At 43.4% G+C, this 25,330-nt stretch overlaps 1 protein-coding gene across 2 annotated transcripts in view; it reads right to left on the reverse strand.

Annotated features, from left to right (window-relative positions):
• Nucleotides 1-725: 725 nt before the first annotated feature.
• CILK1 (ciliogenesis associated kinase 1) overlaps nucleotides 726-25,330 on the reverse strand; it is a 34,693-nt gene continuing 10,088 nt past the window's right edge. Inside the window, exons 5-13 of one of the 2 annotated variants that reach the window (XM_019734666.2) lie at nucleotides 17,673-17,805; nucleotides 16,832-17,003; nucleotides 14,366-14,533; nucleotides 11,989-12,309; nucleotides 10,342-10,532; nucleotides 10,077-10,225; nucleotides 7,910-8,038; nucleotides 5,317-5,439; nucleotides 726-4,359 (exon numbers count right to left, since the gene is read on the reverse strand). In XM_019734666.2, the coding sequence (XP_019590225.2) occupies nucleotides 4,205-4,359; nucleotides 5,317-5,439; nucleotides 7,910-8,038; nucleotides 10,077-10,225; nucleotides 10,342-10,532; nucleotides 11,989-12,309; nucleotides 14,366-14,533; nucleotides 16,832-17,003; nucleotides 17,673-17,805 (1,541 nt within the window). In that variant the 3' untranslated portion in view covers nucleotides 726-4,204. Of the gene's footprint in view, nucleotides 4,363-5,316; nucleotides 5,440-7,909; nucleotides 8,039-10,076; nucleotides 10,226-10,341; nucleotides 10,533-11,988; nucleotides 12,310-14,365; nucleotides 14,534-16,831; nucleotides 17,004-17,672; nucleotides 17,806-25,330 lie in introns of both variants that reach the window. The other variant, XM_074333078.1, reaches the window with a different exon arrangement.

The following is a 25,330-nucleotide window of genomic DNA, read 5'->3' on the forward strand; positions in this document are numbered from 1 at the left end:
CACCCACTCAGTAGCACATAAAATTGCCTTAACAAAAATCAAGAGCTTCAAATCCCAGTTTAAGAGAGGCTTGATATGTAAATACTACAGGAGGAGGGAAATAATTGGCTTAAATTCAGCCTTAGCTATAAATGAAGGCAGTCAGACCCTATTCTAACCTCAGGTTTTTACAACAGGAAGGATGGTTGAGAGTTTGAACCTTTGGGGCTTCTGAAGGGGCACATGTACCAAAAGATTAGATAAGTGCTGATCAGGTCAGGTCTGATGATGAGGGACACATTTAGGGATTCACCAATACAAGTTTGATTGATAAATTGTATTCCTACAAAAATTCTGTCAAGGATTCCAAGAATGTTGGGAAATGAATTTCCTGTGGAATCCTATACGCAATTCATGAAGTTATGAGTTTCTTTTGAAGGTTTAGATTGTACACGAGCGTGTTGTGAAAACTGAAAACATAAGGTAGGCACTAATCATGATGAAATCAGCCACAGGAAGTTTTGACCTGCATTTTTGTTTTTAATATCCTAGTCACCTCACTTACTAAAAGCTAAATTAAAAAAAACAAGCAAACAAAAATTTACACATTGCAGGATAACTTTTCATACTGCTAAGTGTACACTTCTGCATTAAGGAGAAGTTACAAAATATCAAAATTCCAAATTAGGAAATACTAATGTTATCTTTTGATGGAAGAACAGGAAAACAAAAACAGAACACAAATCTATTTTTCTTAAACCGTAACTTTATTTGGAGCAGAATTTTTGCAAATGTAGTTAACATTTTTAAACACCGTAGGGATGAACTATTCAAAAAGCAACATTTTATTTCAGATGGGTCTTGCGTAAGTGATTTTCTGTCCTCCTATCTTCTCACCATTATGAATATTTATTTGCTTTATAAATACTTATATTCTCAGTTACTCCCTTGTAATCAAATCTAGTGACTACACTGCTACCAGTGCTGAGATAGCTGAGATCAGAAAAACTGTTCAGGTCATTTTAAGTTCATATTAGCACCGTGTCTATAAGAAACTGGTAATACAGATTAATGTGATAGTAGCCTCCAGTTTGTCTTTGTAATGGTTTCCATGAAAAGGTCCTCACAATAAATTATATAAAATACAAGACTTTGGTTGGAAATTGTAAAAATAATTCTAAAAATTAACCACATATATTAAACAAACACGTTGCTACAGTATGCTTAAATAATATATAATAGTATGTCAAACGTTTTCTTATAAACACATTGCTTTTGGTCATGCTGAGTTGGAACATACAGCCTGCTTTCTTTCTTTTTCTCTCCTAAATGGCACAAAACAATGGCTTGATGGAAGGGAAATGCTACTTCATGAGAAAACATGGTGCCCATGAACTCCAACAGTACTGGTAGTTGTACTTAAAACAATTCTTGACAAAACAAGAATGGTTTTGTTTTACATGTGTTGCTTTGATTATATTCAATTTCTGATAACTCCAGAAGATGACAGAGCGTCAATTTATTAAGTGTATATAGTCCTTTTGGCAAGAGCTACGTCTAAAAAATTGTCTGAAAATCAATTTTCTTCTTATTTAAATCCTACCATACGTGAGCTGGGTGAGGGCTTAGAAATTCATGTGATTTCATTGTAAAATGAACAATCACACCAACAGTGGTTTTTGTGCCCGTGCAGTTTCCTTGCAGTTTCCATGTGTCCCCATCACTGAACCTTTGGGCACAGAATGAGAGCCATCCCTGTACCGTTTCCTGATGTCCCAGAAAGCTTTCTGATTGGAAATGAGGTATAGTCATGGAGGTACAATTAAACTCATCATTCATTGTGGTGTCTTGCAGTTCGTTTAATAATTCTACAGTGACTGAAAAATACATATGACGGGTAGCATTTATTTTCACTTAACAGGAAATGGTCACTATTCCCTTCTATAGTAAACGGCTTGTATATACAATTTGTCCTTTACCCATTTCGGGGAGAAAAAAACGAGTACTTTATAGGATGTTGCTAGTTCTTTAGAATTTACATTGTTTATTTTTCAGTCTTCTAGGTTTCTCAACTGCACATCAGCTTCTTGACTTTCATATGAATAATCACGTTTAGCTTCCCAAGGGAAGGTGTTTGCTGATAAACAAAGGAAAGCAAAAGAGAAAGAAAAGTGAAATATTTTCTGAATTTGGGCCCTATAAAAGTATTAGAAAAACCACTTTATATTGTGTAATAACCAGGTAACTAGGTTTTTCAATTTTAAAACATGTAATGATTTTAACATAAGCTAGAGTATCAAGAATATGGTATTCACAATCCATATGCTTCACTAAGGGGTATTTACAATTTAAACCCAGCTTTCCAGGCAAGCTGGGTAAGGGTACAGATTAACTTACTTTGTATACATAATACAGAAAGGGAAAATAAATATTAACCTCAGTAAAGGACTCATCTCGGAAAACACATTTTCTGTTGCTTTAGATAATGAGTTGAGACTATAATACAGAAATGAATTCAGCTTCAAGTTGTGCTTACACATACATATTTATTTTCTGAAGCTCTGCTGCCAGTTTGTTAACAGGAAAATGTTACCTATCGAACCACATCCATTATGTGCTTTTCTCCTGCCCCTAGTGATCATAGCGCTTGGTCAAGTACATGTTTGAATCAGATTCTCCAAAACAGAAATTACTCCCTGCTTTAGGTTAGGGCTCTTATGGTAATTGGTTCAGGCTACAATGTATTAATAGGACATCGAAGTAATAATTTGCCAACTTAATAGGTAGAACCACATCAAAGTGCCCATATTCATTTTAAACTATGAAAATGTCAATTTCGTATGGTTCAACTACCTCTATCCTGGAACCTGGAATCAAATGAGAGTAGCTTGAGCCCTGAGAGAATGAGTCAACACACTATTGAATTTATATCATGTTCTCTGCTGATGACCTTTCCTCTTGCCTTTCAGGTAACCGTGAGTGGAGGCACATGTGCCCTACAGAGGTGGATGAGAGTGGACCTTTTGTCTTTTTCTGTCTCCAAACTGGCTTTGTCATTTTCAAAACTGCTGTAAACATTCCTCTCAATGGAACAGCCGCAGCCAACAAATAGAGTTCTCACTGTTGAAAGAAACTACACAAGGGTTAAGAGTTTAAATGTGGCACACCATGACACTAACCTCATGGTAACTGTGACTTCCTGGGTTAAGTGGAACCTCTGCAATAAATCTTTTCTGCTCCCCAAACTGCCCTGAGATTTTGGCTGTGACAGAAGATTATTCATTGTCTGTTCCTCGCCTGGAGAACTGAGCTGAATGTAAATTCTATCAGTTATTATAATAAAAAAAAAATCTGCTGCTTTGAAACTTCACTTTTTGGTCATGCATTTTGGCAGGGATATCAGTTTAATTGACTATATGAACCTTTATGCGGAGACTTTTGTGGCTTGAAAAGCTTCCCTTTTCTGAGTGCTTATACAATCTCATTTCAAATATGGAAGAGATAGAATGTAATGGCATAGCATGGTGACGCCTGGTTTCATTTGGATAGCTCCAACCATGATGAAGGACGTTGTAAAATTTCAAAAATTATTTACTTAGAGTTCTGTCACCTGGGGAACAAAAACTAAACAAAGTGAATTACATAGCAGTACTTCCAGAATGGCACAATGGTATCAAAAAAATCAAACCAATAACGTGACATTGAGAAATGTCACGAAAGTCCAAGAAAGCCCCACGTGCTGAATGTGCCACATTTAAAATTTAACCACTTCACAAATATCCGCACACATGGAGTAAATAACCCTTTATCACGTAGCCTTAAATTGCACCCCTGTTGCAATACTGCGTCAATATTATTACATTTTAAAAAATCTGTATAAAATATTATCTGGAACCCCGAAAGAAAATCAATTAATCTTTAAAAAGTTTGTTACAAAGTTGACTGTATAAAATGCTAAAACATAATCCATATATACAAAATGCTGCAGTTTAAGAAAATAATGGGACCCAGTTTTAGAATAAAATAATTTTGTACAAAAACAGGGTATTACATTCAAACCAATATTTTCAAAAAAAAACTTTAAAAAAGAATATTGAAATGTCTTAGATCAGAAGAATAACTATAAAGTGTTTGCTTTCACACCATCCGAAAGTGTCTCACAGGTAGAACACCAGCTGGCTGGGGGACAGTGTCCTGCTTCCTCCCACAAAGGGCTTCATGACCATCACCGCCGAGATGCGTACTTAGCAGCCCAGTCTGTCCGACCGTGCACTGGCTGGGCGGCTGGAGGCCGTGGGATCAACCCAGGAGTGCTTCTCGGCTGGGTGTGGAAAAAAGGTCGCCCAGGGTGAGGTCTCACAGCCTTCAGGGAAGAATAACCTGCTGGGAAAGAGAAAGGTGGGCCTGATCGGTAGGGGATCCATGAAAACAAAGTACAGATAAATGTATCTTGGTGACAAAAACATCAGACAAGGAGAGTTCAAGAGGAGCATTTGGTCAGGCCAAAAAGACTGGTGTCATTCCTGACGGACTCCTCTTTTTCTCATATCCCACTTGTAATCTGTCAGCAGATCTTATCGGCTCTACCTTCCCAATACAGCCCAACTCCGCTATTACCGCGCAGCCCAGACCCGCACCCGTCCTCGCCTGGATAACTGCAACAGCCTCCCTTTTGGTGTCCCTGCTTCCAAACCTTGTCTCCCCTTTCAGTCTGGTGACAACCAGCAACTTGAGTGAATCTGGAAGATGAAGTCAGATCACTTACTCTTCTGCTCAAAACCCTCCCGTGGTTCTCATGTTTCTCAGTCAATGACAACTTGCTTTCGGGGGTCTGCAGGGTACATGCCCTCGGGCCCCCTATCACCTCTCTGACCTCCTCTTCCTACTCTCCCCTCTTACTCCCATCACGCTTGTACTTCGTTGACTACGCCAGGCCCGTCCTGTCTCGAAGCGCATGCACTTCAGAATCCCAGCCTGGAACAGTCTCGGCCACACAGCAGGGCTCGCTTATTCCCCTCCTTCAGATCTTTACTCAGTGTCTCCCTTCCAGCGAGCACTTCGCTGGCCACCCTGTCTAACATTGCAGTCTACATGCCACACACCAACCCTCATAGTCCCTACTTCCTGCCAGCTTGAGTTTTCTCCTTAGCTCTTACATGCATCTTATTTGGTTTACTTATTGTCTGTAAGGTATAAGTTCCACAAGGGACAGGGAGTTTGGTCTGTCTCCTTCACTGGTGGATCCTAGGTGTACATCATGCCTACAACCACAAAGCAGTTAGGTGTTCAGTAACTATTTACTGAATCAATTCGTGAATAATCCGAAATTAAACTTACCAGGGGAAGGGTCTGGAATAGGTGCCAAGTGTACCCTCTGCATAGCAGAATCAAGTTCTTTTTTCAGCAAGGAAGAGATATAGCTTCCAGCCAGCCCACTAGAACTTGTAGAGCCGGAACCAACTGATTTGCAAAAGCAAAAGCTCATTAGTACAAAGTCATGCGCACATGACACCAACAGGCGTAAAGGACAGCGGCGCAGAACAATAAAGAATTAGGTCTTTATTTTTAGGCGGGGAAAGCATTAGGATAAAAGCAGTGAATTCTGAGCAGAGCATTCCACCACACCACACTATCAGAAAGACTGGGGAGGGGTGCGGAACGGGGGGGTGGGGTGGGGGTAGGGGGGGACAAACACAGTGCTGCTCCTGTAGCCCACCCCCAAATGGAGGATGGTTGGTTTAAGAAAAGGGAAATCTGGAATTTTCTTTCTTTTAGTATAATCAGTTTAGCGTGTTCTGAAATTTGCTTTTTCCACTTGATAATAGAGAATAGTTATCCTCCCATGTCAGCATATACAAACTCTACACTATGGCTAAAACCTAATTCATTTAACTATTCTTTTGTTGATCGGCACACAGGGTATCCTACTTATTTCGTTATTACAAGTTAATTCTACGCTAAATATTCTTGTCCGCAATCAGAAAAAGTAACGCCTGTTAAAATAGCTTAAATACATTCACCTTTTCTGTCATTCCCATCTCGAGAGTACTTTAAGGGCTGGTACTGTATGCTAGTCATCACAGTATTGTAGGAAGCTAACAGAATGCCTTACATATGGCAAGTAATCAATATATACTGGACGGGGGAAGGAATCGCTCTAGAAGCCTCATTATTAAGGCTTAGAACGACACAGGGAATGACGAAGATGTGACGATGGCCATTACACAAATGGAAGTCACAGCCACGGAGAAGGGAGTTACTCAGTGGTAGAGCTGCTCTGTGTGCTCACAACACAGAGCCTTCCTGGCAACCACTTGAAGTTGAGTGGCAACGGTCGTCTGCAATGCGTACGTGAGGAGCTGTGTTGGTCAGCTGGAGCACATTTTGCATTGTGGGTGACTGGACAGATATGAAGAAAAAGGGGAAGAGAATGTGAACAGGTACAGACACAAAGGGGGAAACACGCACAGACAACACACACAAGAAAAGATGCTCAACCTCAGCAGGAACCAGGACATGCAGGCTTAAGGCACAATAAGATGCCGTCTCACACCCATCACAGTAGCACAGATTTTACAAGCTCGATGGTCCCAAGTGGCAATAAGGATGCAGCAGGACTGCCATACCCGCTGGCCAGCAATTTGGCAATATCTGTCAAGTCGAAGATGAGCACACCCTTTAACCCGACATGTTTCTATCAGGCGCAGAGAAACCCTCACACAGGAGCACAGCAATGTCCACATCCGCACACTCTCTAATAGCGGAAATTATAAACCACTTACGTGTTCATCAAGAAGAGAATGGATAAATTACGGTCTAGTAGAAGTAATAAATTAGGGTATTATGTAGTTACATATACTGTGTCTATTACACACTACATAACGTGATGTATATTCTATATATGTATGATTGCTACGTATATCATTATTAACAGGAGTGGAGATCCAGGACTATATGCATATATATTTTAAAACATGCAAAACCTTACCGCATCTCATGTATATTTTTTAAAAAGCATGGAAGTGATAAAAACTCAAATCAGGTGGAGAATGGGGGGAAGGAGAAGAAGAGGGCAAGAGAGGGAAGGCGGAGACCCTGGGCTTCATGTCTGTCTGCAAAGTTTGACTTCTTCCACTGGTGGTGGGCACGTGGGTGTTGATATAGTATCTCTTTCTATAGATGAACACCCAATGGATAAAAGCAAGAAGTGAAGCCCAGGTGCTTCCTTCACAATATGGAAGGGAAGGCAGCACAGAACAGGCAGGGGCTGCCTGAGCGAGGGAAAACAGTGTGGGAAACTGGTCCGCTGGGAACAGGGTTAGGCGGCCTGTAACGCGGACATTCATTTACCCATTACAGAAAGAGTGGGGAGGGACTTCGAAATGACCTTCCAGTCAGAAGTTCTGACGCCCTGGGCTAAGGCTGGGTCATCAGATAGAGGGGACAAGATGGGGGGGGCAAGGCAGACAGAGTCACGTCCGGTTCCCCGAGGTTGCCCACCATGCAGCAGGGCCTCAGAAGTCAGACTGCATAAGAAAGACTCTGTCAAGTTACTTTTGTCTTTCCCATGAGCCAGGGGAGACGGCTCTCCTCCCCAGCTACTGTTGAGGGCAGATCCCGTGGGAATTGGCTGAGTCCCTAGGACCTGCTGGAGAGAGGGGGGGAGAGAGCGAGAGACAGAGAGAGAGAGAGCGAGACAGAGAGACAGAGAGAGACAGAGAGAGACAGAGAGACAGAGAGAGACAGAGAGAGAGAGACAGAGAGACAGAGAGACAGAGAGAGAGAGAGACCGGCCTGGAAAAGAGGCCCAGGGTTTTCGTAAGAAATGCCCTCATGATTCCACAGCCTGTACCCTCGCCTCTCTGTACCCATTCCGCCACATCCAGAAAATTTGCTTCTTGTCATTTAGGAGTTCATAATTATTACTCACCTGAATTTATTTTGCTGATTACTGACACCGTTCCTGAAGATTTCCCAGACAAACCAGAACTAGACCACGGGTTTGATGGAATAAAATCCTTGCCTGGTGTCGGGAGTATGCCATTTCTTATGTTTATTCCTAATAGGAAAGAAATGTTTTCAAAATGCAAAATATGTATGTAATCTTGCACCAGACTTCAGAGATGAAATTAATGCAGAACCCAATTTATCAAAAACTTCCTAAGGTTCAACAATCTAAGCAAAAATTAACCGTGAAAAGGAAAGATGTGATCTTCGGGTGTAATGTGTTGTCTCACTGTTGGGTGGCCTGAGAGAGGTCTATTAAACTTCTACCAACAGAGCAATCCCGTCTCTTATGTCTTGACACCCTCTAGTGCAGTCCTGGGCTTACTTTTCCTGGATATTCCCACTTGTTCCCCTTCACAGGCCACTGCCTTTCTGTCATCCTTCTAAATTCTTCTCTATCCCCTCTCCCAGCCTCCCAGCTCCGCAGCTCTCTGCTCTCCTCTCTCTGCGTTCTGTTCCCCGAGATTCCATCTTCTCACCTGACCTGGACCACCGCTGCCATCGTGCTGAGGACTCCAGTCTGTACCGACGACCCTCACCGACCTCTCATCTCCAAGGCTGCCTCGACCTTAACCTCAATCCCCTCCATCTCAAACCAGACCACTTTCCCTCTCGACTGCTCACTGTCCCATTTGTGTCAAGCACGGCAGTTATGTTGCAGAACTGAAAGACTGAATTCATCTTACACTCTTCCTTCTTCCTTCAGAGCCCAAAAGAAATAACTCTCCCATTCACTCCCTGCTCCCTTTTGCCTGTGGTGACTGTGACACAAGTCTTTGCCTCTCACACCTGGTTCCCTGCCATGTGCTGTCTCTTCTTCCAGGTCATCCGGGGAAACGTCAGGCTAATTCTTCTAAGACCGCCATGCCAACCCTGATGAAGGCTGGCAGTATTTAGCAGCCCAATTCCCGATAAAAGGGCAAGGAATTCAGTGTATCAGCAGGGCTGGCCATTCCCACCTCCATGCCCGCCCCCGGGACCCCAGCCTCAGCCTGATCCAGCACTCTGCTCACCTGGCCCTCACCCACCTGACACACAGATAGAGATAAAACCATGACACTCCCCAATTAAAACCCTTCCAAAGCTTCCCCTTGCTCATGAAACAAAATCCAAATTTCTTATTAGACACCAAAAGTATGCCTCATACTACATCACCCTCTCATGCCGTGCTCTGGACACACGGGCCTCTCTGCCTCTCCACTCGCAAGCTAATCCCTGTCCTGTCTCCGGGCCTTTGCACGTGCTGTTTCCTGCCTGGTGTGCTCTTCCCTCAGTTCTCTGCATATTTAGTTCCTTCCCATTCTTTGTGGCCCTGCTGGGAGGGCCTTGCTCAGAGAGGCCTTTCCTGACCACTCTATCCCAAGCGGTGCCTCCTCCCTGCTTTACAGCTCTTTTAACGTCCATCACTAGCATCTGTACTACTGTATATTTACTTGCTCAGGGTCTGTCTCCCACCACGAGACTACAGTGGCATGTGGGCAAGAGTACTACCTGCAGGGCTGCTGTTCAGCCACTGCATAGACTGTGGTAATAAATGCAGCCCCCTGGAGTTAGGCAACCTAGTGGCCCCGCTTGGCTACTTGTTCACCATAATATTCCTGGTGCCTAGCACTCTGGAGATGCTCAACACATATTTACCACTGAATGAATTTGTGATTGGGTCACATTGTAAGTCTGGAAGATGGAGTATATGTAGAGAGAGGCTTGGGTACCCTCCAAACTATAGTGTTTACACTTCACCCCTGCAGTGCTGCCAGGTGGTGTGACCAAGCTCCCATCCTGGCTTCCTGAGACCACACAGGACTGGCAATGTCTGGTGCAGAGACTTCAGGTATACTGCCTGACTCGTGCCCATTCCTCCCTCCTCGGGGGCTGGACCCAGTTTCCTCTACCACATTTCTTTATATTTGGCAACTATCTAAAATAAAAATGTGAGGCCTGGGCTTCAGCAAATATTTTTATGATGTTTCCCACCAGTTCTGAAGGGAAGCCCCAAGCACTTGCCTTCCAAACAGAATCTCTGTGACTATGTGATTCCAGGGACACGCTTCCTTATCAGTGAAGAAAGAAAAGGCAAGCATTTGGCTTACCAGGCAAGTATCGGGAATGCTTCAGGTAGTGCTGTTTGGCCGCGGATCGCAGGGTCGGCGTGTCCCGCCTCTGGTATGACGACTGGGTGGGGGCGCTGTTTCCGGTCCCCACAGGCTCAGAGGGCTTCAGGTCCAAAACGCTTTCAAATCTGAAAGGGGAGAATGTGGCTTACGTCACAAGAGACAGACAGCATCGTCCAACAGATAAAGATCACCTCACACAACCCACGTCCAGTCCGTTTACAGAGAGAAGCCACACACTTGCCTGCAGAGGGTCTCATCGCTCTGTCTTTTCTTGTTTTTCAGGTCAATCCTGCTGAGCGATGGACCGAATTCCAAGTCATCCAAGTCAGCCCAATCGTCGGAATCCTTTGTTGACCTGGAAACGAGACCCCACCTCCTCCTACTCTTTGGCTTGATCTCACCGTTTTTGTGCTCCAGGCCAGCTAGGATTTTCTGTGTATACAAGGAGAGGAGAAAGAGCAGTATTTGGCATTAATGGAGCTCATCTATGAGTAAATCCCATTCTGAACTTTCTTGGTCATGAAAAAGCAGGTCCTGGGGCATATCATTCCCTAATGAGCACCGCTTATCTGAAAGGACAACTATGGGAAACACATTCCCAGGCCTCTGTCTCTCACCTATCCTGCAAGGATGACATCAGTTTTCATCCCACGAGGACACTAAGTTGTGTAAGGTTAAAAAAAGAAAAGGAAACTTAAGGTTCTTCTCCCATGCTAGAAAGATAGCTGGATTCTTATTCAGGCCTCATCTCCGAAAGAGCTAACATGATTTGTACTGTCATAAGTAAAGATGTAAGAGGTATAGTTAAGATATCAGTCATCCTGCTCTTTTACAGAAAACAATGCAAATGTCTCCTTTGGCCTCTTGGCAGACCTGGATACTATTTAACTACAGAATTAGCTACAATAAGGAATTGCCAAACACACACTGCTTCCAAGGCATGGGCTGGGGTACAGCAAACAGTCTCGAGATACCACCCTTGCAATCTCATGCAGTATCTCACCTTGTACTGGTTGGGAGCCAGTGCGCAGCGAACGAATTGACAGGAAAAGCATTACATTTGTATAAAAGTATCAGAAAATCAGCCCCTCAGGCAGCATTACAAAGCGAATGGTAACTAGACTTCCTCACCAGGTTATCATGTTATTGAATCTAACACTCATTGCTGCCTTTGAACCCCAGCCCAAGAGGGAAAGAAAGATCTGGGCTCAGTGAACAGCCCAGCATTCACCGTATCCATTGATGGCATAAATGGGACTAAGAATCTACAAATACGAGTATGGCGCTTTACGATTTTTCAAAGCATCTTCATAAGCAGCAGGATCTTTCATCCTCGTGAATAGCCCTGTCTGGTGGGCAACACAGCTTTACGATCTTCCTTTGACAGACGAGGACACTGAGTCCACAGGGATCAATAATAACAATGACGAACATTCGCTCAGTTCTAACGAGGGGTCAGGTACTATTTTGAATTCAAGTACTAACTCGTTCTGTCCTCAAAAGAATTCTATCAGACAGGTGGTATTATTATCCCCATGGTACAGAGGCGGAAGTGAGGAGCAGAGGCCAGGTAACTTAACACAGGGCGACTGAGCTATGAGACGGCAGAGCCGAGATGTGAGACCCAGGCAATCTGGCGGCAGCATCCAGGTCTCCAACATCACACTGCAGCCGCCCCCACAAGTGGCACCGTGATCCACAGGCACAGCCAGACACTGAATTTAGACCTATAACACTGAGGGCAAAGCTCTTCTCACAATTCCATGATATGGCAAAGATACATTTATTACAATTAGACTTTCGAAAAAGAAACTATGTTACATGGTAAGTGGGGGCAGAAGAGGAACCGTCCAGACACAAGGCTCACTAGTGAATCTCTGCTGCTTACCACCTGAGGATTCTTGGCATGCAGCGACGGGAAGAGCACTGAGCTTGGCTTGTCCTCAGGAAGACGGCTCTGGTGATCTGTCCTGGAAGCCTCGGCTTTGTAGGGGTTCATGAGATGCTGAGGGGGCTGGCTGGCTTGATGTGGTCTCGAAGAAATCCGTGTGTGTGGTTTGGTTGGGGGCTGGGCCGGAGGGACTGGCTTAATGTGAGGAGGGGGGCCTGCCTTTTCCAGGCCGTCCTTCTGGGATTTTCCGGAATCCTGAAGGCTCTGTGTGGTGCTGCCCAGTGGGTGCCCAATCTGGAAGTAAGGATATCGAAGCGCCTGGAATGTCACAGAAGGCTGCTTTAGGAGAAAAGTCTAGCCGGGAAGGTTACCACCATCAGGCTCACTGGGCCACATTTCCTGGGACCAGTTTACTACAACTTCTGAGCCCAAACCACCTATAAAACAGCACCTTGAATCTATAACAGCAGCTGTGATTCTTCTTATCTGAAAGATCAGCTGATGTATATACCAAAAAGTATTTGGCTAGAGCAGCCAGTTACACTGCTATTACCTTTACCACTTCTGAAAACTATTGTGTCGCAACACAGATCCTGGCTTTGTAACTTACTTGCTATGTATCTTAAATATAATACTTTACCTTTCTAATCATCACTTCCCCACTCCATAGAAAGAGAAAAAAATAATATACAACTGAGAGTGCCAAACGCAGTGATCCTAGAGGACCCTGACGAATCAAGTGTAAAACAAGCAGGTACATCTGCTTTTTACACCAGGAACGCCAAAGTGCACAATACACGACATAGCTGTACCTGCCTATTAAGAACAACTGACAACTAAATCTTGTTAGTTGTTCTGAATAATCACGTTTTCTAGATAGCCAAGGGATAAATCTTACAGGACTGGGGTTGACAATTCTTTCTGAAATATTCCCTGTCTTCCCTAATGTTTTTGAATGGAAACCATTGAACATAACATCACCTTTCTTAGTGACTCCGGGACGGTTATACACATCTGTAATAATTATAGATAAGGCTGCTTCAGACACAGAGGCAAATAATGTGGATTCTCTGGTACAGGTCCTGGACCCTGGCATCTAACATGAAAAGCCTTCTGGGTCGTCCCAAGTATTATGCAAGTCTCAATTGATTTGGGGGTATTTTTAGCTTTTTTGATGCTATTCTTAAAAGTACACATTGCTCTCTTGGTTCCTTTTTAACAGAAGCTTTTTCTTTTCATCTCCTGCGTACATCCTTTCAAAAACTGGGTTCATCAGAAAGCTTCCTTCCTGTCCTGAAAATATTTCTGAATGTAAAGTCCAGAAGTACATTTCTGAGCATTTTCCAACCCTCCTGAGCCATCCAGAGTCTTGTGGTACCAAATTATGGCTCTTTCTTCTTTGAGCCTTTGGAAAGATGCTTTTCTACAATTCCTTAATTCGCCAACCATCATCTCTCCAGCTCTCACAAATTCTAATACCACACTGGCACTGCCTTCAAATGTCACTGTCACTTTTGCTTGGCCAAATCATCGTCTCTGATTAGACCTGGTCACCTTTTTTATTATCTGAGCCATGTGATTGTCAATGAGACCAGGCGAGAGAAGGGGCCGGACACAACGAATGCAAAAGGTGGCTGGCAGGAGGCACGTGAGTGGGGGAGCTCACAGCACCACCGTGCCTCTTTGGGGTGCATTTTATAACCTAAGTCAAAGTGGCCTAGGGGAGGGCAGGTTGAGCAAACCGGAAGTGCGGAGTCATGCCATCTATCTGAGTGAACTGCACTATCTATACCAGTTACTGGATGAGTGATGAGGGCAAACTGCTTCAACTTTCTGAGATTCAGTTTTCTCGTTTATAGAGTGAAAACAGTAACGCCTATCTCACAGAGTCTTCATGGGGTTTGAACCACATAAAAATATACTAAAGCATTTACAAACTGTAAAGTGCCATAAAATGCTAATTGCGGTTATTATCCCAGCTCTGTTGCTCTCTCTCTGTCAGATGTAAAATAAGTGAGTTGGATGTTACAAGATATTTTCAAATTGCCTTTCAACCACCAGTACTGTCTTATAAACAAACCGCTACATAATCTTACCTCGTATTTCCATTTCCACATATATGGTGATAATAGCGTATGAACTCTATGCCAATTTTCAAAGCTACTATGTTGTTTAAACCTTTAATACTTTAACTATACACAGCGAGTTTCGAATTATTTCAGTTCATATGCACAATATACCATTACTGGCAGTCAATACTATTTTTCACCCATAATACCAAATAAAACACTTTCTATGAGATTCTTCGGAATTAGTCAGAGTTAAATATGAACTTCATAAGAAATGCATCAAACAGAAGAAAATGGAAGAAAACCTGACTAGCTGTTGGCCGTTTCTTGGGATCCCACTGAAGCATGTCTCTCAGGAGTTGAATTGCTTCACTGCTAGCATTTGGAATCAGGGTCTTTAGGTTATTGGGTACACACTGGGGCCAGCGGAAGCTCATTGCATTTGAAAGTTGGTAGCCTTCAGGCCAGTCGGTCTGAAAGAAGGACAAGACAGAAAACCTTGCTCAGCCAACTCGCTGTGATAGGTGTTTACACTCTGGCATGTGGGCCCGTCACATCACGTCATTACCACGTCCATCTTCACTATCGCGCCACCGTGTGTGACGAAGTATAAGAGGATGGTAATGGAGAGACAGAGAACATGATGTCTGGGGAAGAGTGGGAAAAATACTAACTTTGCCACCAACTTGTTTTGTAACCTTAACATAAGAGAGTTCCTCCCTTGAGATTTAGGGGTTGAACCAAATTAATATTTTCGCAATTGTGTTCCATGAGACAGAAGTTTTAGAAACTGCTAATAGATTTTTTTTTTCAGGGAGGAAAAAACAAAACAAAACATCTTGTCCTCAGTTAAATAAATTTGGGAAACACGACATGTTACTATATCCCCGTCTTGATGACTAAAAATATATATGCTGAGAAACCCAGCAGTAAAGACAGCTGTTCCACTCAATCTCAAGCTCTCCGTTTTTTCATCCATTGTACCTATGGGACACTAAATGCTGGAGTGAATGACAGGAAAGGATGAACAAATTATCTCTACGGTCCCTTCTAGTTCCAACACTCCACTATTAATATTTCACAAGACACATTCTGGTGTGATTGCTTTTTTATTTTTATTTTTTTAGCTAAGTGTCACAATATACAGCTTATATCATTCATTCACTTAGTTACTGAGTGCCTACTACAGGCTTAGTGTTGAGTATCCAAAAATAATCTGGTATAAAGCCTATCCAAAGGAGAAAATGAGACATTTATTTAAAAACCACAATACAGAATAAAAAATAACAAAGGTCACAAGAGAGGTACAGATACAGCTATCCAGAGGAAGGAGAGATTCCAGCAAGAGACTGGAAATCTTGAAGAGGTGGCATTAATGATTCATTCAAATGACTCAATATTTTTTTTCTGAGGGACTGGTCTGTACCAGCAATGGTGCTAGGACCTGGAAGAAAAATAAACATGAGATAAACCCTTGCCCTGAGTATGCTTATGGTCCAGGGAATAGATATATATACAGATAATTATAATAACACAGAACACAGCTGAAGATGGAGAGGAGATTAGAGGAACAGTGAGGAAAAAGATAACTGGGGGCCTTGGAAGAAGAACGGGATTTGGGTATGTGGAAGATCTTTGGTCGGGCAGAGAGCACTGTCGTGAGGGGCTTCCGGGCACACAGGGAGAGGGGGTGTGCAGGTACAAAGTAGGGGACAGGGGATGACACTTAAGGGGGTTGGGTGACGGAGAGTCAGCAAATATTTTTAGGAGGAAAGGATGGTACCAGATCGGTTCTTAGGAGGATGAGCAGGCTGCAGACTAAAAGATGAGCTGGAGGGAAAAGACGTGAAGGCAGAAACAATGAGACTCCCAGACGGGCAGGGCAAGCATGGCCCAGCCTGTGAGGGGGGGACTCCGGATGAGGGCCGTGTGAGATACTATGCAGCGACAGTCAAAGGATTTCAGGACTGACTGCTTCCTAAAGGGGAAGGGGAAAGGGGGAAGGGAGTAAGGAAAAGAGAAAAGGTCAAACAGAAACAGACTCAAGGCTGGGCCTCTGGGACTATGATGGGACCACAGACAAAAATAGAAAAGGACAGAAGGAAGCCAGTCGGGGGGATAAACAAAAAGCAATCTGGTACACCTTAAACTTATATAGTGCTGTGTGTTCATCATATCGCAAACTGAAATAAAAATATATAAACAAGCAACACCTATGTAAAATAATAAAATGTATAAATTCAGAAGCAGAAACATAAAAGTGAACTGAAATATTGAACACAATACGTAAGGTGAGAAGAAGATTGTTGTACTACAACATTCCTTGCCGATGTGTTTGCGTTATTTGGAACAAGTTAAAAAAACAAAAGGGGGGTCAGTCACGCTGAGTCTGAGGTGACAGTGAGGGCAACAGCAGAACAGACAACTGTAAATATTGTGGGCAACAGACAGCTGTAAATATTCATAGGTGGAGTTATACACGAGGGAGGGGAGGGCTACACTTAGGAGACTTCTGAATAGGTTACAAGCATCGCAGCCATGAGAAGAGACAAACTGCAAGGGAGGTGGGAGTCCATAGAGAAACAAGCAGAGGGAGCCATGACAAATATGTGTGCTCCTTAAGCGTGGATGGAGGGAGCAAAGCAGCCGTCTCTGAAAACTGGGCTGTGGAGGATTCGAGACGGTGAGAGAAAGATTCCAGAATGAGCAGGTGCTCAGCAGTGCCACTGGGTGGCGGCTTTGGCCCACAAGCCTGTGTCCCACATCGTTACCTTTTTCGGTGTCCCCAGCACTTGGCAAATTTTGAAGATTGTGTCAATTTCACTGGCCCCAGGGAAGAGCGGCCTGAGGGTGTACACTTCGGCCATGATGCAGCCCACGGCCCACACGTCAATGGGGGAGCTGTAGTGGGTGGACCTCAGCAGCACCTCAGGAGCCCTGTACCTGCGGGGAGAAGGGACCACTGGTTAGTGCTTCTACCCACCAGAAGTAAACGACATGCACAATCAATTCTCAGGGACAGCGTTTACGTCTTTCTGTTTGCTGTCTAGTTCAGTGTGGTACATGGACCCATGAAGGTCACTGCTGTGGCTGCGGCCATCAAGTAGCGCATGTCCACCTCACAGTATTTCCTACTGAGGATTTCACTCCAGGAAATCATTGGGAAACACAAAGAGTGAGCGTGCAGATGAGGAAAAGAGAGCGTGAGAGAGAAGAAACAGAAAACTTGTGTGCAGGCTACTGCTTGGCCATGGCTAACTGCTTAAAGCAAATGCTTAGGCGTCTGAAAGTTTTAAGAATAGCAATCAGCTGGTTTTTCCAGACAGGTCTTTGGAGAATCTCGTACACAACTCTTTTAGGAAACGGTCTTCAGGAAGGCCTAGATACAAAATATTTGTATTACAGAAAAGTACAATGGACTTCCTTTTAACATTATTTACCACACAAGCGTTTAAACCATCTACAGTGCCAACATACCTACAAATAAGTGTTTCAAACTGCACTGTTTCTCTGAGTGAAAAGTGAGTATTTATGACATTAATATTATCCTCAGAATAATGGTATATTTTTAAAGAAGCATAATTCAATAGTTTTGAGGAGAATGGTATTCACCATCTGGTGGATACATAGTCGGTGTACGGAGGTCTTGATCGGATTTCTCGGGCCAGTCCAAAGTCTGCAATTTTCACAAGTTCTGGTCCCATGCAGAGAAGGTTCTCCGGCTTTAAGTCCCGATGGAAGAATCCTAGAAAGACAGTGGGAAAGGCATCCACATGCAAGCTTGATCTTCTGCACGACTCTGCAGCTGGATTGTTCTTTTCACAGCAACCATAATTTGAAAAGGAGTCTGAAATGACACTGAAGACTCTATACATTCATCCCACTGATATGTAGAGTCGCTGGGATTTCACAAAGGACTGCATTCATTTCCCTTTGATGAATTCAAAATGTAAAATAATTCAAAAGTCGATCTTCATCATTTTTCTCTAAGAAAGAAAATGCCTTTTAAAATATAAAACCTCAGTTGTGGGCTGAGAGAACTGCAAAAGATACAGTCGCTCAAGGAAAAAAACATCATGCCTACCCTGTCCACATCAGCCACAAAGAATCTGAGATTACAACTATTTCCAGACAATCATCTGATGGGTACTGAGAGTTTATATCACCACAAAAAACACAATTACAATTTTTGTCAGAATGAGAAATAGGGATTTATGAATATGACCAACTCATATCTGAGGTTCTGATGTGTGTATTGCAACAGGAGTTTAAATGTTGCCTAAAGAAGTAGAGATACAGCTGCAGCTCCCATCATGAAAGGCTAAGTTCACTGATCAAATAGGAAGCCTGTCTCTGCTACAGCAGAGCTTTGGGGTATGTGCAGGAAACAGTCAACACGCCAACCTCCAGATGCACTCAGACCCCACTGGTCAATGGTACATGCCTCTGAAAACCCAAAACCTTCCACGTGCAGACAGCATCCCTGACACAGACTTCATACGACGTGACTCTAAATCGCAATGGAACATCCAAACTGGAAACACACCTCTGTGAAGGCTGCCAGTGGTGTTATCTGTTATGTGCTATCGTTCTCATGGTGAAAGTCGGATTCTAACGAGCACATTATGGGAGAAATGAACAGCGGTCCCTCAAGAGCTACACTATTCCTCAACCACCTCCCGGCTGGTGATACTCAAACCTACATCTCTAATATGTTTCTCCACCCTTCTCTAGACCTACGTTTCTAACAGGATAGAAGCTGGGTCGCTGTCATCCCCACATCAACCTGTCCTAGACCATCTCTCCTTCTTGAACTTTTGATAAAATATCCAAATACCTTGTAGTTCTGTTGGATCCACCTTTCTCCAGACAGTTGTGGAATTGCCATATTTTTCATCAATATATCTCATACCTGTCCCGTTTGCCTTTTCTCACTGGCCCCTCCCAAGTCCTTGCTCTCACTGCCTCGCCCTGTATTGCCACTTTCTGGCAGGCCTTCCTCGCTCCAACGTGTCTGGATTCCCACACTTCACGATCATTTAAACACTGTCTTTCCCTCGTCACTGTCCCATCCACAAACACACCCAAAAAATCCTTCCATGGCTCCTTTTTAAATTACTTAACAAGCCTGAATTCCTTTCAGTCTATCTACAGAGACAAAATTATTTTCCAGTACTTACCATCAATCATGTGTAAAATGTGTTCCAATCAGGTAAAAAATTCTTTAGGCTCATTTTATTTATTTCCATTAACAATGTTGTGCCCTCGTATGTTTTGTCTACATCAATCCCAATTGTTGTCATGCTTCAAGACCTGCTTTGCGTTTCCCTTCCTCCATGAAGCCATTATAATATGCTAGCCTTCATTCATTCAACCAATAAATATTCACAGAGAGCCCACTCCATTCCTGGCTCCGCGGATTCAGAAGCAACCCAAAAGGACATGGTTCTGGCCTTGGTGGATGTAACAGGCCCTTCCTTCTGAACTTCAGCAGAGCTCTATCACGTACAGGCAAGTTAACCATCTCTCATGCAGTAGATGTAGCACTTTAAGGGTAGAGGCCAAAGTCTATTTCTTCCAAAGGTCTAGCACTGTGGCAGGAACATGGTGGCCTCATAACATATTCTTATTGAGCAAAGGACTTGAAGAGATTGGTAGGGAACATGAAGAAGCTTACCTGGGCCACGTAGGTAGGGGCAACAGAGAGACCAGGGCTGTTGGGAGGGTGGGAGGATGGAAACCTCACAAGACAGCAACTGAGAGCTGAGAGAGAGCAATAACCCTGAAGCAGTGTGGGAGGCACTGAGGTCGTAGAGTGGGGAGTTCTCATCACAGAGGGCGTTCCAGCTGGACTAACCTACTTTGTCAAGGTCATTTCCCCAAAACCCTCTCTGTTTTAGAGGACAAGGAGGGTGATCGTAGTGGGGTCATATGTGAACACATACTAGATGTCATGCATCATGGAAAGCAACGGTGTTTTAATAAACCAGGATATTCCTCTCTGCTCATCACTCTGAAGACATCAGAGCTTAGTGCTAGGTCAAGTTCCAAATGAATAGTATTCTGACAGATGATGGGTCTGTACGGTGAATGGCTGGCTAAGACAGACAAAGTGAATGCAAATACAGAGCCTAGGACCCAGTACACACAGAAGGGCTGAGGTACAGAAGTGACCGCATACAATCAAGACCACAGGTGAGGGGAGGAAGTACTTCCTCCCCACCAGCAAGCTGCTTCTATTTTCCATAATCTGAGGCACTGAGAACAAAGGACTTAGACCTGGCTTAGACCAGAGGCAGGCACAAAAAGTTTTCTATTTGTACAGCACATGTGAATGTACGTACGTCTGTGTATGTATACATATGAGTGTTTGTATATGTGAGTGTGGGGAAGAAAATCTCTCTATATATTCCATTGCTTCAATCTTCATCCTGCCATTGTACCAATATATACACCTAGTGGCCTTCCTTATACTAATTCCTTCAGTATCCTAACCAACTCAAGAGTAAATGAAACCTAAATTATAGCAAGGACCTAACTTGAGGTTGTCAACTCAACACATTCAAACAGTAATTCAGTATTAGCCAAGAATGGCCTTTACAATGAAAGAAAAGAATTTCTGCTGTGATTTAGTTTGGAAGGCTTATTCTCAGCCTAACTGAATATAGATGATCCACACCCACCAGAGTGGGCGAGGTCGTTCTCAGACTTAGTGTAACTGAGTCGTTGTGTTTGGACCCTCTGTTCCTTAGGGCACTCTCCAGCTCCCAGGGCCTGACTGCACGCTCCCATCTTGGAATTGACTTAAGAATGTGTAAATACACACACAGTTGTTAGTCAGTGATCTTTTGTCTGTGCATCCAGGAAGACTTCCGTGGCCCCGGAAACTGTATGAACCATTTGACAGACCATGGTCTCTCTTCCTAAAAACTCAGAGCATTAAAAATACCCCAATGAGAAAAGAAATGGCAGACCTTGTTTTCTTACCGAACAGATGGGAAAAGTGAGTCATGGGCGGGGGTATGAATTACTCACAATCCTATCAAGAAATGTGTCAGGGCTGTCGTACCATGGAGCTCTGGCCTGTCCCTTGAGCCACATAGCTAAATCTTGATTTGTGGTCCGGTCCTCTCAAGTCTTGATTGATGCTGCTTCTCCTCTTCGACTCTCTTTTTCTCCTCTAGTTGCGCTAAATTACTCCTTCTAAACTTCTGTGGCATTTCTCCTATAATGAGTCATTTGTCCTCCAGCCCCTAAGCTGCACTGCAACTTCCTCTGCCACCATCTGTAACACCCACCTCAACACACTTGCATCGTCTCCCTGTTCTGTTCGTCCTAACACATCGCCTTATACAAGTAGCATTCTTACACTCCAGATGACCTTGTACCCTGGGTCATACTCCCGTAAACACTTGACTATCTCCTCCCATCAGTGAAGTTTTTATCCTTTCCCTCACTGTTAACTCATCTTTAATCCTACTTCCTCAGAGACCATGGACACTAATGAAAGGAGGAGAATGAAGATTCTGATTCCCCATGTGTCCCTCTAAGCAGCTTTCCTTTCTGTGGATCATACTTCAGTCCCCAAATGAACTATCAGCGGGAACATAGCTAGGAAAAAAATTAATTGCAGGCTCTTAAAAATGACTGGTGAAAACTGAATTTGTCAGTTGACATATGTTGTCTGATACACTGTATTTGAGTATAAGTCTTTATAACTACGAAGCAGTCATGACTATGTCTGTAGAATATCTAGCTCTCTATTCTTTTCATTGTTGAATACTAGCAGTAGTTATGATTCGCCTTATACCCATGAGTTCTATTCTTTGGTAATGAAAAGTATAAGACCCTTACTCATGTTATGCACATATACTGTTCATCTCTATTTTAACAGAACGTTACTATTTCCATATGAGTGGCAACACTGCATGGTGGTTAAGTGTGCAGATCAACCAGACTGCCCGATTTTAAATCTCAATTCTGTTCACTGGCTGGCAAATCACTTAACCTCTCCATGCCTCACTTTCCTCATCTGTAAAATGGGGAAATAGTAGCATCTACCTTGTGGGGTTGTTTTGCAGGATTCAATGTTAATGTTTGTAAAGCTTTTAGAGCACTGCCTGGCACATTGGCACCTTGAAAGAGCTTGTCATTTTTAGATATACGAGTCCTCTCATTTTCTCTTCCCAAGGACCTGGTAAAGTGAACAGGCAGACATGGCTCCATTTTTGCAGATAAGAACAAAGGCTCATAAGGCTAGTACTGTGCCCCACCACCTGTGAGGAGGTGGCACTGGGCTCTGATGTGATTCCTGGGTGGGTCCACGTTTTCCTGATGTGTGCACCGGGGCTTGTAACAAGAGTCCACTTCTTCCTCAGCACTTCTGATGCACAATGCAAAACAAACCCTTACAGCTGGGTCATTCAGAGATCACGCAACAGCAAAGTGCTGTTAAGATAAGAACCTTCCTGTTCAAAACTGTTTGGCTTTCAGAATTCAGGAACAGCCCCTCAATTTAATTTCAGGGTACCTCGGGCCAGTCGAATAACAGAGGGATTTTCTCTTTCATCCTGGCAGAAAATGTGTTGTGCTTACTTTTCATTAAGAACGAAAACATCAGGTGGTAAGGAAAACATCAGGCCACAAATAAGGCTTTCCTCCCTCTGCTACATTCTGTTAATGATGAACCTGATATGACTATATGGGAATAACGAGGGAATACTTAACCACTATGAATTTATGCAGCACACCTTCCTGCTATGGAAGTTGTAATTTCACAGATGTTACTGAATTTAAACCTACAATGTTTTAATCAAGAAGGCCACAAGGATAGCAACACAAAGGCCAGAGGCTGACTCAAGGTCATGCACAGGAAGACAGTGGTGAAACAGACGCGGAGAACTACTCCTTGGGACAAAACATTGCTCTCCCAACATTTTTGATAAGTGTGCCATGGATATTTGTAAGGATGAAACACAGTTTGCATTAATTATTTAATTCCTGCAAAGTACATATGCTTTGGCCTTGCTCAATCAGCGCCTAGCAGAATGGTGTTTGCATTCCCTGTGCGAGGAAAGCGTTCAGTGGCATGAACTGCGGCCATAGCAACTACCTGCAGTGCTGTCGTCCCTTCTCAAAGGAGTCTGCCCCCCGGGGACAGAACGTACCTCTTTACAGTGAGCACGAGCTTGCAGAGAACAGCCTGAATCTCACAAGACAAACCCGTGATGTGCTTTACATTTTTGGTTTTTTTTCCCACGACCAGAGGAAAGGACTGATATGGAGTTCCATGCGCACTTAACCAAAGTCAAGCCAATATTACACAAAAACTATCAAGAAGTTTCCAAACATCATTTATCAAGGAAAATGAGATAGGACCTACACAATTAACATCCACCCCGCCTACAGTTATTATCAGTATTTTCTTCGCCTCTTACTCTCTGGTTCACTTTAACAGACAGGTTTTTCTAGTGAAGCTGGCAAACGAGCACAGATATCTGAGGTCATCTCTGCTCTCCCTACTTTATTGCCATGGGGCCTGTGGCAGGTCTTCCCACCTCTTTGAACTTCAGTTTCCTCTCCTTTGGGAAGAACAGATACCATCTATCCTTTCTACCTGAGAGACTGGTGAGGAAATAAACAAGGTGAGGGACAAAACGTTATTAAGTGAAAACAAGAACGGGGCATTTGATATCTGGGGAAAGTGTCGACAAGAACCTCTGGTAACAGCAATGGTACAGGGGTTATAAACGTAAAGGTGGTCTGACCTTCTCCATGAACAGCTTCCCTTGCAATGTTTCCACACACAATCCGTCTGCTTAAGGCATGAGAGGGAAACTGACAGTGCAGAGTCCCAAAGAGCTGTTTTAACACAATAGTATATGGGTTATTATTGGATACAAATATATATGGTGTGTGCACATGCATGGGTGTGTGTATGTGGGGAGAGTACGTAGGTACATGTGCATGTGGATATGTGTACATGTAGAGATGTCTATGCACTTGTATAAGGATACCTGTATGAATATATATTCATTTGGTGGAATTAGGATCTGGATAAAAGGCTACATGTTCCTTCTGGCAACAAATATCTGAGTCTCATGAAAGGCAGCATAAAGAAAAAGAAGAGAAAGCCAAAGAATATTAACTTTCTTTTAGGTCCCCCACTCAGTTTCCAGCACTGAGCAAATAGCCCGAGTAACTGAGACACTATGACTGGTCCCTATTTGAAAACATTCTGCTTGACCTTTCTCTTTTGAAAATTTCTTTGATTTCTCATCATTTCTTTTCCCTGGGATCTTCAGGCTATTAAGTGACCCTTCTCCTCCTAGTTGTCCCTAAGGTCTTGCCAGAAGCTTTTCATGATTTGCAAAATTCATACCATCCCATGTGAATTCTGGTGACTAAAGGATAACGTGCTAGTTCTGTCAATGCCAGCAGAATCACACATACCTTTTACTAAAAGCTTTTCACTAAAATTGGTTCACAATTGACTCAGTCTTGCATCTCACTCGCTGATTATTCAGCATCTGCCTGAGGCTGATAAGAATTTGCCGACAGCCTCTGTCTGTTGTTTATGTTTCATTTAGTCTCTAACGATGAGGAGCTACACCGCAGTTAAAGAGCAGATGTACCATGCCACAGACTGTGGCACAATGTCTTTTCTACTCACTGCCAGTTTGTGGCAAATCTGAACTGACTGTATTACCAAAGGGCTTCCACCAGTTGTCCTTATTGGGTAATGAAACATTTATTGGTATAATATTTGCAATGGCAAAGACATCCTTAGATTGGGAGTGAGTAGATTTCTGCCTGTGCAAGATCAGCTGCTTTGCCCATCTGTCTATCTATTAAAGTGGCCTCAAATGACCTCCTGAGGGGCCTCCTGGCTCCATTGGCAAACACATCCATCCCGTGGCTCTGTGTTCATGAGACGGTTATCGATCCAACCCCAGCTGGGTCTGCGTCCAGTTAGTAACAGAGACAAGTAATGCTCCAGGTACTGGCCGGAAAATACAACCTCAAACTCGTTGCTACTCAGTATCTTTCAAAAGCTCAGCTAAGAAGAACAATACTGACAGAGGATTTCCTGAAGGGTATGTGGCCATTCATTTCTTTAGATACTCTAAATCTTTCCTTGGGCTAACCAGGCCCAGCATGAATCATACGAGGGCCTCAGTAGAACTGTGTTCTCTGATCAGGTGATATAATTGGCCTATATTGAGGGATGTGACATGCAACTGCCCTATAACCTGTCACTGTGTTTACTA

Source organism: Rhinolophus sinicus, linkage group LG05 (assembly GCF_036562045.2).
Source record: "Rhinolophus sinicus isolate RSC01 linkage group LG05, ASM3656204v1, whole genome shotgun sequence".
Classification (NCBI taxonomy): Eukaryota; Metazoa; Chordata; class Mammalia; order Chiroptera; family Rhinolophidae; genus Rhinolophus; species Rhinolophus sinicus.